This window comes from Dermochelys coriacea, chromosome 5 (assembly GCF_009764565.3).
Source record: "Dermochelys coriacea isolate rDerCor1 chromosome 5, rDerCor1.pri.v4, whole genome shotgun sequence".
Taxonomy (NCBI): Eukaryota; Metazoa; Chordata; order Testudines; family Dermochelyidae; genus Dermochelys; species Dermochelys coriacea.
Window position 1 is genome coordinate 103,994,805 of NC_050072.1, and position 13,257 is coordinate 104,008,061.

Sequence of the window (13,257 nt, forward strand, 5' to 3'; positions counted from 1 at the left end):
TATTTTCTATTGCCTCCTTTAAGCAAGTTTTGCCATTAACTTTAATGGAAGCAGGATCACTCTCTGTGTTTATTTTTTTAATATCGCTTCTTACAGCAAACTACTATAAAAGAAAAGTAAGTCTAATAAATGGCTTGCAAATTCAAAATAAGAAACAATAATATGAGCCAGTTTAGAATTTGAACCCTCATTTATTCGGTATTAACAAATACAAAGTGGTAATGTAATTTAAAACTTCAGCATCATTAACCCAATATTGTTAGGTTTTGTGAGATTATACTACATATACTTTGGACAGTGAAACCAGATTACAAACACAGGTCTTGATCTTGAAATTGGAATAAAATCCTGCAGCCTGACCACACAGCTGTTCAGTACTCCATTATCTGTAATAGGACTTTGTGGAAATCAGATTGCAGGATCAGGGCCAGTTTTCACCCAGGCCTTTATAAGGTTTGACCCTGAAAACACTTGATAATTAGAGTGTGGTGTTTACTACTGTGACCTGAAAAAGGACCGCCAGTCCTGGCAGTGTGCACTATACACCCTAATAAGAGTTTATAGGATCGGGCTGTATGCATGTGAGATCACAGGTGAACAGAGCCAGACATAATCTGGCTGTAAAGCAATAACTTTTGCCTTAATTAAATGGTAGCTCTGTTCTCTATGACACAATGCGAAGACAAATGCATTGTCCTGATATATTAAAACGTATATTCTTATATAAAGATATAGCCCCCTGATTCTGCACTGCAATCCATGTGAGAAGAAGGGAACTTTCTTTGAAGGATAAGGTTATAGGCCCCAATCATGCAAACTCTTACATATGTGAGTAAAGTTATGCACATTCATAAGATTCTGCAGGATTGGGGCATAGTTTGTAATCCTTCACCCATCTCTCCAACCTCTGTTAATATGTCTTTACTCATTACATGTAGACTCTGGTTACTGCTATATTTACTCTGACATCTAAACATGCAAACACTAATGTTTTAATATTAAAAATCACTTCTAATGTAGTACCTTTGAAAGTGAGTAAATTCAGCTGTATTGCAGAATCCTACCCCAAATTCTCCTTTATTTTTACAGTGATGAAAATAAATCTTTCTTCTTGCAGAAAGAAAATATTGTGCCAGATCTGTGTAGCAACATCAGCTTTGCAAAAGGATGCATTTTTAATTAAGCTGTTTGTGCACCCTAGGTATATGCCACTTGGCATTTTGTTCTTGATTGCTGGGAAGATAATAGAAGTTGAGGACTGGGAAATCTTTCGCAAACTGGGTCTTTATATGGCAACAGTACTAAGCGGGTATGTCATTCCTTGAAGGTAAAATGAAAACGTATGATTTGATTGGACCCCACTTTATTAGGTTTTAATTATCTACAACAAACCAGTCTCTGCTATACCCAGACAGAGAATGGTATAAAAATAAGATCTGAGAAAAGGTCCCCTGTCTATAAAGTCATTTGAGGATAGTTTGCACTAGAAGTGCACCCTTTACTTTAAACTGTCAGCTGCCTTCCAGCCAGGGGTGCTGGAACAATTTTTATTTTGGGGGCTTGCTGATGATGGAAACCCTGGTGTTCGGTCTTACTGCTTCAATCCAGCACCCCTAGTTCTAGCACCAGTGCTTGCAGCATAAAATGAAAGGTGCATATGGAGCTCAGTGCTTTCTCTCTCTCTCTCTTAGCTGGCTGCTCAGTAGGTAATGTTGCTTTAGAAAACAGGGTGATGCCTCCACTAAACAAGGAAGGATGGGGCCGGGAAAGGAAGTCTCCTGGCATGAAGAACCCTGCTGCTCTCACCAGCTTGTTGTTGGCGGCCTGGGTTTGCCAACCTATTGACAAGGTTGTGTTGCCCTCCTCAAATCTGGTAGCTCCCTGGGGATCATTGGGAGGTGAGAGTGATCTGCACCGAGAACCTGTGCCCCTACACCAGCAGTAGCCTCTGCCCAGCTCCACTGTATGGGAGAGGGAGAGGAAATGGTGCCAGGGAGGAAGTTGTGCCCCGTTTCCACACAGAGCAGGCAGTTTGCATCTAGAGAGTCTACTCCGTGAATTGATTTGGAGGCATGATCTGAGACATTGGTTTTTCCAAGACAAGAGTAGCTGACAAAGCCACAAAAGCAACATTTACTCTCTATTTTTAATCCAGAGCAACTCTTAAAGGAAAAAAAAATATTTTAGACCCCATGACTCTGCAAAATGCTCCTCGTGTGTGGACACTTACGCTACACTAATCCCTTTGCAGGTCTGGAGCCTTAGCAAGGACTGTTTAATAGTTGTAAGCAATTTATTTTATAGCAATAGATAATCCACATCTCTGAGGAATATCCCACAAGGAATGCTGTTAGAAAGATAAATACATGCTTACAGTACAATTAAGTTAGGTGCATTTAAATGTCTGTTTCCAAGGCACTGAAGCATAACATCCAGATTGTGTTGGTTCGTTGCCTTAAGCTTCAGCTCTACAAAATTTCTTCAGCATACTGAGGATTTATTCATGTTTTGTTTAGAGGCCAGATCCAAAGCAGCTTCAGAGCTTCTGCCCCCTTTGTATACAGGCACACCCTATTCTTCAAAAGCATTTCACAAGCTTTCTGAAACTGAGCAGAGGGGAGGGTAATATAAATGGGTTTAACACAAGCCACTCTAAAAAGTAATGGAAAGATCTGATCTTTTTTTTTTTTGTGAATCTTTCAAAAGGTTTTTTTTTTTTTAAATTGTGTACACTTTCCTGTTGGGACTAGCAAGAAATAAGTTTAAACTTCAAATAGTGAAATGTAATGACAATATAAATTAAGATTTATTACAGATTCAGAAACAGAATATTTGATTCTGATAATGTTTCAAAATATTACACTGCAGAAGCGCGTGTCGGTTACATACAAGTGTAACATACAATGTTATAAACTTTTTTAAATTTCCAATGTCCAATGTTTCCAAATGTCGAAACATTTTCTGTCAGTTTTACAGAGGAGGCAGAAACTGATGATTGCCAATAATTAGTTAATTCAAATCTAATTCTTCTGATCTTAATTATAAATCAAACCATGAGCAGAAATTAGGCAGGAACATATAGAAAGAAACAGGGTAAGTGCAGCAGTTTTGTACATTAATAACTCCAGATAGCCCAGAGAAGGTATTCACTAGCTGAACTATTACTGCCCTTTAACTTCATTTTTATCTAGGACACTAAATATTATTTGTTATGTGGTAGCACCCTAAGGCCCCCAATCAGGCCCATGTCTTCCTGGGTGCTGTACAAACACATAGGTAGACACACTCCCTGCCCTGGAGTACTTACACTGTAAATGAAGTATTGTTACACATACTATCTTTCTGTTTAGATAGCAGCCAGATGCCCCAGGGACGTAATGGTTTGTAAATAAGTTCCCAAGTGCTCCTTCCAAGGTCACTCCCTTCAAGAGCTCCCAGCTTTTCAGCTTTGCAGAGAATAGGCTCTCGTTCTGCAAGGCCCAGTGACGCCCTCTCCTTGACTATGTAGGAACTTACGGGAAGCTCTGCAGAGAGCCGTGCTCTAGCTGCCAGGGAGAAAGGCAAAGGGCAGCACATTCTCTGCAACTCTAAATAGAAGGGAGAGAGTTTTATGATCAGATTCACAGAAGTGAGGGTGGCAATGTATGTAACGAGCATTAGGTAGCAGGGGTGAGGGAAAGGTCCCTGTTCTTCCTTCTCCCATCTTTAGGCAGCTAAATAACTAGCTCTCCTTTACAATGTAGGAGAGCAAGGTAGTTGTCCCTCCCCATCCTCATTACTACATTTTCCCCTAGACCTAGCCTGGGTTTTTATTATTAATCTCTTCCATTTTGACCTTCTTTCTTGTTCTTCTCTGTCTTTATATTTTGGCCTCTTCTTTCTCTGCAGCTTTCTGTTCTGAGTTTTCTGCAACCATCTTTTTTTTTTCCTATGCCTCTCTTTGGATTTTATCCATGTGTGATGCAGAATGCCCTCAACTTCCATTGCATTCATCCTTTATCCTTTGTCCCTGTCTTTGTACACTCCTTTCACTCCATCCTCCTTTTTCCCTCTCCTGTCTCCAGCTCCAATCTCCTATCTCATATCTTCCCAGATTTTTTCTGTCCTTCCACTTTTTAATGTGTTCCTCAATCACCCCGTAGTGTCTGTGTCTCTCTCTCTCTCTCTATTCCATTCCCCCAAATCCCAGTATTTCTCTCACATCCCCAAACGTCTTCATGTGTTTCTGAACCCCATTGTCTCACTCTCAGATTGATTGTAGTGCATCTCACCCCCAATGTCTCTCCTTCAAGTCCTCCACGGGTATGTTGCTCCCAGTATCTCCCACGCCCAAACCCTAATTGGTTCCAATGTCTCCCTCCCTCTCTGCCTTCCCCAGTATCTCTCTACTGAAGCGTGTACTTCTCCATCTCACTGAATGGGGACACTTTATCAGCCTAAAGAAGGAGGAATTGACTTAAAATGCACCATGAGCAGGCCAGAAGAACCAGGGCTCAAAGAAAAGCTGGGGAGGAGAGGATAGGGGACTAAGTGTCCTTGTAATCTGCTCCTTCTCTTCCTTTAAAAGCAAGGAACTGCTTAAATCTTGGTCTTTATCTGTGTTCTTGGGCAACAGATTTAGTTCTTGGGCTAAATGTTTATCTTTAGTAACTTTTTGTAAAAGAGGCCTCAACACCAGCACATAACATTCTTTCCATTTTCCCTTTATTCACTTGTTGTGTTGGATCTAAATATCTTTCTGCACATCATCATAAAGAACTTGATTTCTTTTCGGTTAAACACATGGTTCAGACTTTTTAGAGACAACCATTCTGTCCAAATTTGACTTAAATGGTTAGATATATACTATAGTTTTGTTTTTCATACTTACGGTTTTACCAGCTCCCTAAAATTCTGCTTTCATTTGAGCTGTTGCCAATTATGTCCTGTTTATAGGCCAATGATAATTATACTTGCTTTTACCAGAATGGTGAAAAAGTTCCTTTTTCCAATATTACAAAGAGTAAAAAAACCTTCTCCATCCACTTCCTTAGCCCTCAGTCTCTCAACACTTCCATTCTGCTGCTGGACCAAGCACTCACATTACAGATTAAAAACTACAAAGTCCAATAGTGTAAAAATAGATCTCTCTTCCTACAGTCTGATAACTTGCCCATTTTATGTGTCACTGTAAATTTTTGTTCTGTAGGTAGCTATTGCTGTGATAATTGCTGATTCTGGCAGAACAAGTGGTCTCAGACTTTCAATATCTTTATCAGCTGCTGTGAGATCATTAAATGGTGTTGCAAACACACTCGTGCTCCCAAGAACATCCTGTGACGGTACTATAGGAGTTCCAAGATTGTACATGCCACATATATGGTGTATGCCTTTTCCAGGCTCTGACTATTCCTATCTATGACAAATTGCTGTTGCTGTGATGGCATGTGACCTTAGATTGCAGGAAGTATTTCACAGACCTTTCATAAACATTTCACTTCAAATATACCTAAAACTATATACCTTCAGCCTCAATGCCCATAAAGGAGCTACAGCATACACATTCATGAACTCTATGTTCAAATTAACAGAGGTGTGCTAGCAAGTATAGTAATTAACTCCCCCAGGGCCAAATTATTCCATCAGATACATGCCCACAAGTCCAATTAACTTCAGCAAGAGTTGCTCACATACATCTGAGGGGAGAATTTTGTTGTTCTTCTCCTATCTATACAAATAAAAGTGAGCTAAGTAACAGTGTTAAATGACAATCCTTTAGCATCTAACAACATTCAGTACTGTAGGGCCCATATTCGTCTCATTTACACCAGTGTAAATCAGGAATAACTCAATTTAATTTAATCGAGATTTACACTAATTTAACGGAGTAGAATTTGAACCAAATTTACATATGCAATTTCCCACAGTACAAAAATGTGATTTTGAGATGGATGTAATCAAAGCCATTATGAAAACCCATCTGTAAACCAAATTTCCCTTTAACCCCAATCAGAAAATATTTCCAAAGGTGATATAATACTTTTTAATAATGCTAACCCATTTTTTTAGCTCTAGCCTTTAGTCTTAGTTATAAGAATATTTGGACTTTTTCATTTTTTTCAACACTGCCCCTGTTCTTCTGTTTAAATATTCTCATTTTCTTTTATTTGTTTTAACATCTTCAGTTTGACTTTGATCCTAATATATTAATTAGTTCAACTGATTTCATATTGTACATTGAACACAGAGACATATAATGCCTCCCCCAAAACAATTTTGTCCAAAAATTAACATAAATTGTTAAAATCTGTTTAAATATTCTCATTTTCTTTTATTTGTTTTAACATCTTCAGTTTGACTTTGATCCTAATATATTAATTAGTTCAACTGATTTCATATTGTACATTGACAACAGAGACATATAATGCCTCCCCCCAAAACAATTTTGTCCAAAAATTATTAACATAAATTGGGCATAATTTGCCCTGGAATACATGCATGTAATTATCACTGAAGTGAATCTAAGTTGCACACAGGTATCTGAGGGAGAACTGGACACTGGTTAACACCTCCTCATTAAGACCATGAGATCAGATAGATCTAAGTATTTGAACAGGCTGTTTTCTTTTGCAGACTTGCAATCCATTCCGTTGTAGTTCTGCCACTGATCTACTTAATAACAGTAAGGAAAAACCCTTTTCGGTTTGCCATAGGGATGGCTCAGGCACTTCTGACAGCCCTCATGATCTCCTCCAGGTAATCAAAACAATTTTTTCTCCTTTAGCATTAATATACTTTGGAATCATCATCTCTAGTTTGTGTGTTGCTCTGATTTTTATTGATGCCTGTGTTTCTCATCCTCATCTCACATGAACCATTGTAAATCCATTGGGTGTAAACCTAGAGGAAGTATTACTCTTATAATAATTATTTATATAGCACCCAAAAGCGTGCCGCTGGCTATAATGGAGTTATCCTGGATTTATACCAATGCTTTTAAGATTAGTGTCTAGTCTCTTGAGTGTAAGTCCAGGAAATAGTGCTGTAAATTATTTCATTGCTCACAAAATATCTGAAGCTAAATTTTTTCATTGCTTTATTGTCTTGTTTTAAGGATAGTTAAAACTTTCAGTTATTGTTCCAGGAATGAGGAGAAATGGGAATTACAATTTCATTCCAAAGGACAATCTGCACTGTCATTGTACGTGCACAACTCTCCTGGACACCCCAGGGCAGAATTTGACTGCAGTTTGACTTTTAAAAAAAAAAAGCACATCAGAATAATAAAAGAACAGGCATTCTAGTAGTGTGCTGCTTATTTGTTTGTTCATTTATGACCCAGTTCAGCAACTTTGCCTGTCACCTTTCGCTGTGCAGAAGAAAAAAACCATGTCGACAAAAGAATTACCAGATTTGTTTTACCAGTCGGAGCTACAATCAACATGGATGGAACAGCACTCTATGAAGCCGTGGCAGCTGTGTTTATTGCACAGCTTAATGACTTAGATTTGGATGTTGGCAAAATAATTACCATTAGGTGAGGGTGATACCATAACATGAGGTGTGTTTTTATTTTTGTTACTGAATTGTGGATTTACTTCAGGCACCCTAATAGAATCTTGCTGATTTCACTTCTGTCATTCACACCAATAAGCAATAAGGCTCAATTTTTCACTTCTTCCACAAACCCTCAGTAAATACGCCTTGCAGAGAGGACCTATGTAGGAATTTGAGGTCGGGAATGAGGTAGCAGGGCATGGGGCCACAGTGTCTGGAAGCTGTAGTTACAGTAACAGCTGAGGCTTGCAGTACATGCCCAACCTGGACATTTTGTCCAGTGGATCTGCATATTTTGCAATCCCATTGGCCATGCCCCCCACCCCCTCAAGTTCCTCCTCAGTACTGCTGTTTAGACCACTCCAAAGCATGCTGGGGGTATACGTACTTGCCCTGTGCAGCAGAACCATGGCAGCTCCATAGCCTGTACACCTTGTTTGCCTGCCCAAGGACGGGCCAGGATATACCGCTAAATGTGATCAGCCACTATGTCAACAACAATGCTGATAAAAATATCTGCAAATGATAGAAACCCACTGGGGCCCTGGATCCCACATGACTCTATGCGGGTATAACTTCAAGTGAAATATGGGATTGTCATGAAGAAGGATTTGTAAAAATTAGTTTTATATTTCCTTGAACACACAATTCTGAATGTAGCAGAGAAATCCACTCAGGAGGAGGACATTTTCAAACTGTCTTTTCACTGATTTGTCTGGAATTTAGTGTCACAGCGACTGCAGCCAGCATCGGGGCTGCAGGGGTCCCCCAGGCTGGACTAGTCACCATGGTGATTGTGCTGAGTGCAGTTGGGCTACCTGCTGAAGATGTTACCCTTATCATAGCAGTTGACTGGCTTCTGTAAGTTTAATATATTCAGCATTTAATTATTTCTGTAATGTATTTTATACATGGTGCCTGAACATCTGTGACCGGACTTTTAACCCTGAATTTATTTCTCCTTCTAACTGGACTATAATATGTTTCAAAATTAACTAGAAATAAAGTTGGTTAGAGATAACACTGCCACACATCTGATTTGTAATACAATTATATAAAGAATATCCTTGTTAATCAAAACAGGTAACAGTCTGATCACATCTAGGCCCTTTTTATTCTTCTTTTACGTGAAGATGACATACAAGGCCAGATTTTGATGAAAACAAGGACCAAGACCTGTACACGCTATATATTCAAAAATACTCACACCAATTACTAAAACTGCATATGCACTTCCTGCTTATGCTTAAATACCTGTTTGTACACCCATGTGCCCCGATTCACCAATGCAGTTATGGTAACTGCATATACAGAGTACACAAGAAAATGGCCTCAGTTCATGAAAATCTAACTCAAAATATACAGACTACAAAATGTAACTAAGAAAAGAACTGTAAGCAAAAATATCCATTTCAATCAGAGGTATTTGTAAAATAATGGTATGGTAGTTGCATAATTTATTTGCAGTAATCAGATGCAAGCCACAAACATTACATTCCAGCTAATTTTCACAAAGCAAACCATTTACTTCTGTGATTTTTGTTTTGTTTTAGAGGGGAAAAGTTCTAAGCATGTGTCCAACGTGCAGTCACAAGTTCTTTCCTGCGTGAGCTGCTCTCCATTCTGAAAGATCAACATGGGCATGCCCCCCCGCCCCCCCCCCACACACCTTGATTCCCTCTTTCCAGCTCATCAAAACTTTCCTGATCCTGTTAAGCCATTTTTCCAGAGGAGAGATAAAGATCTCCTGGGGGCTTTGTCATGTGCCTTTTGCACTGATTCTAGAGGTTTGTTTATTCAGAGACCTCTCTCCAGAAAGAAAGGTCTCAAAAGTTTTGGTCTTGCCCACTTGGTTATTTTGGGGCACCCCTAATGGCCCCAGGTGCTGGACTGATGGAGGAGAAAATATCCTCTGATTAAGGATGAGACACCCAAGCCCCAGGGAAGCAACATGATGAGATGCTGGAGAAGGAGACTGGAGTATGATCCTGGGTCCTGACTGTCATGGATGTACAGTGTTACCTGGAGCAGAGCAGCCTCTCTGTGCCTCAGTTTCCCTATCTGTCATATGGAGATAGTGGTGCTACCCACATTGTAAGACCTTATAGGTGAAAAGTTTGATTATTACTCTTAAAAGAAGAAAACTATGGCAGGAAAAATCTCTGATCTGCGAGCCACCCATGGTGTACAGCCATCCGTTCCTCCTGTGTGCCATGGTCAGACAGCTGATGGCTGTCAGAGTTACAACAGGAAGAGCATCTCTATTCCTGTATTCCCAAAACAGCCAGATAAAGTCTCCCCAGGGCCTTATTCACTGTCAGCTGCCTTAATGTTGCCCAAGACTCTCTGAAATTGTACATCAGTGTCTGCAAAGTGGGCTAACAGATGGGGGAACAGTGGAATCCTCTCCCTAAGGCCTTGTCTAAACTAGGAAAGTAGTATAATTTATAAACTCAACTTAGCTCATGTTTTTATACACAATCTATGTCCTAGTCTAGACATAGGCATACAGGCGAGGAAGAACCACTGATGGTCTATGCCATCTTCATTGAGCCACAGAAAACAAATGAACAGGGCACTGGGATTGTAATTTGGTTTTTTTTTTTTTATACATTTCTGAAGTGTTCCGTAATGTCAGGGTCCCATTAAATTAAATTCAGACATACAAAACTCCTGTCCCCTCATCGACGGACTGATGCCATTTCCTTGTTGACGTCTCTCCTAGACCTCCCAACAGGGGACACTCTTTCTTAGAGGAAGGTTTATCAAAAAGTACAAGTATCACACATTCTCTAAAGGTCACAGAACTCCATTTCAGCCTGGCCTCTGGCAGTAGTGAATTCCACAGTTAAGGGCCCACCAACTAAGAACATTGACTCTGTCATCTTCAGTGCTTGCCATAAAGGGGTATGGAGAGAGTGGCAGGTTCTTGGATAATAAGAGCCCTAGCCTATTTAGGGCTTTACTGATAAGGTCCAGAACAATGAAACAGATCTAGTATTAAGCAAGTAGCTGGTATAGCATGTGGAGTATAGAATGGATATGCTCGTGCCAGCGTAGCAGGCAGGCCATTGCATGTTGAACCAGCCGTAGCTTCTGGATGGCCTTCAGGGTCAGTCCAAGGTAGAGCATGTTGAAATCATCAAGTCTTGTGATGATAAAATTATGGGCCCCTGTGGCAGTGTCCTCATTCAAAAGGTAAGTGCAAAGTCTCCTAGCCAGATGAAGATGTAAAACCAGCACTTCTGATTACTGCCGTTTGGGTGTTCATAAGCAGCAACAAATCAAAAAGGGCTTTGTGGTCAGGCACTGCCTTGACAATTGGAGAACAAATGCCTTCTCTTGTGTGAGTGTGAGATATCTCCTGCTACATTCACAAGGGTATGAACACCAACTCTGTCCTTTGTGGACTGATCTTGGAGTGATGCAATATTCTTTCTTTTCCCCAAATGTCCCAAGAAAGGAGCAGAATCTCCAGGAAGTGACCAAGTAACTGCATCTATTAATCTGAGTGACAACAGCTCTGAATCAGAAACGGAAGAGTGGATGAGGGAGGCCTGTGGCATCCTCTTCCTCTCACCTGATGACTCATAGCCATCTCTTTATCCTCTCTCCCTGATGGCTGTAAATTCGGTGTGGGAGTTTAGTCAGTGTCATGAGGATACCCATGCAGAATCAAAATGATCAGTAAAGCTCAGTCATATACCATGCTATTTAGTTTCAGTGCCTTGATTTTAAAAACTCCAAGGAACTTGGCATATAATTGAAACTTTTGGTGACTGATCTTCTCCAGGGGAAACAACAAGGAAGACTCAAGGGCCAAAAAACACTGAGGCTAAGATTTGTCTGAACTCTGAGAACAGTGTAGAATGTTTCAGCTGCCTGTTCCATCATCTCATCGCCTACGCTGGGTGGTGCTCTTGGTGCCAGATATTGGGACTTTCTCAATAAATGCAGACAAACAATGTCAAATCTTCCTGCAGAGAGCTCTAATCTAATGACAAAACAAATGCCACTCTTGGGGAACTGGAGGACATAAGAACCACTGCTAGGTAACTTGGATTTTCCCAGTTTTCATATAGGAAAAAGACAACAGCATCGACTGGGCTGTGACTCTGGGCTCTCTGCCCACCAGAAGTGAATTGTGCAGCAGGCTCGAAGGGAAACACTGGAAAGCAATACTGTTGCTCTTCTGAGTCATCAGCTCTTTAGTCCTTTCATCATCTTTGGTTTCCAAGCAGCCATGCTGATATTTTCCTTGGAAGTTCTGATTCAGTACTTTTAGGGGGCGAAAGCAGTTTCTTCCACCTCCACCTGCAGTTAGGGACCAACTTTCTTTTTTATCTCAATATGGCAATTCATCAAGTCAGACTGATGTTACTCCGAAATTATAGGGAAAAGATGCACAAAGTTACAGCATCTCGGCAAGTTTTTGTCTTCGTCATGCTACTCAGTCTTTTCTTTGATATACTGTTCTCTCAGTCTACCCTTTATCTGATGATAGGGACAGACGCATCAAACCCACAATGGGGACCCAATCTAGGACAACTCACACAACCCACCTTTGTTTACATGAAAAATGTTTGAAAAAGGTCAGAATGCTTTTTACCAGAAAACCCTCCTCTAGGAAGTGCCATGCCCTTACATAGAAATATTTTTCAGTGCTAAAGATGCTCTTTAGATGGCTGTTACTGTGCTACCCATAGTAGTAATGTGACCAGTCCCAAACTCAGGAACCATAAAACCTGTATAGTACCATATATTTCACAGGGCAGATTTTCAAGACCATACCTTCGTACTCTGGAATCCCCTAAAGAAGTTTGTTGTTGCCATAGCTGTTAAACTAGGACCTGTGATTTTCTATTTAACATCAGCAATGTGAAATTACTTGAAAGGAACAGACTCTAAAGGAGAGAGCATCATGCACAAGAAAAGATGGGCTGTTCCTAAGGATTCAGTATAATCACAAAAGTGCTTTTAACCTGTGTGCTGATATTTACAGTCAGTTAACTTTACCACACAGTGCCTGTAAACTGGTAATACTCCACCTCTTTTTAAATTACGGTTGTGTGTCTTATGCAGGTTCTTTCCTCCCTTGAACTTTGGATTCTGCAATCCGACATTTATATGCACTGAAATTTGATTTCTTAACACTCTTAAGCAAATCAGTTTTAGTACAAACAACAGCCACAAAACTGGATCCATCAAGTAAAATCCCTTTATCAGCAAAGCTCTAATGATAATGACTAATAATAGCACCTGCATAGCAGAGAAGAGGCAGATGCTTCTGCAGTACCTAGCTCTGCAATGAATCTGTGCCAGACAAAATATTTTTGTGATTCAATCATCTTAAATAGATTAATTCATTTTTAAAAATGTAATTAATGTCAAGCTGATTTTTCCACTAGTGTGTTCAGATGGGGTTCAGCACGTGTTTACTGCAGGACAGGGTTTGGGGAGCATTCCTGTGCAGAAGGCAGCCAGAATTTTCCAGCTGTGCTCCCCAAGAGAGGAGTTGCTAGCAAGCTGGCAGCAAAGGGCTATGTTTCTGATTGGATTGAATTAGCAGCCAGGCCCTTCCACATCACCTCACCTGGAAGGATTTACTGTGGGAGCACATGCTATAGGTCACAGCCTCCACTGGTGTATATCACATGGCTCTACTGACTTTGGTGCTATGCTATTTTACACCAGCTGAGGACCTGAGCCTGTCTTTCAAAA

General features: G+C 40.3%; 2 protein-coding genes across 3 annotated transcripts in view; one reads left to right on the forward strand and one right to left on the reverse strand.

Moving 5' to 3' along the window:
- SLC1A1 (solute carrier family 1 member 1) overlaps positions 1 to 13,257 on the forward strand; it is a 76,241-nt gene that overhangs the window by 56,584 nt on the left and 6,400 nt on the right. Inside the window, exons 8-11 of the mRNA XM_038402732.2 lie at positions 1,202 to 1,309; positions 6,613 to 6,735; positions 7,322 to 7,516; positions 8,263 to 8,397. Coding sequence (XP_038258660.1) covers positions 1,202 to 1,309; positions 6,613 to 6,735; positions 7,322 to 7,516; positions 8,263 to 8,397 — 561 coding nt within the window. The remainder of the gene's footprint in view (positions 1 to 1,201; positions 1,310 to 6,612; positions 6,736 to 7,321; positions 7,517 to 8,262; positions 8,398 to 13,257) is intronic.
- Positions 179 to 13,257, reverse strand: part of SPATA6L (spermatogenesis associated 6 like) — an 84,966-nt gene continuing 71,887 nt past the window's right edge. For both annotated transcript variants that reach the window (XM_038402733.2, XM_043514857.1), the window contains exon 13: positions 179 to 2,606. The gene's annotated coding sequence lies outside the window, so the exon portion shown is untranslated. The remainder of the gene's footprint in view (positions 2,607 to 13,257) is intronic.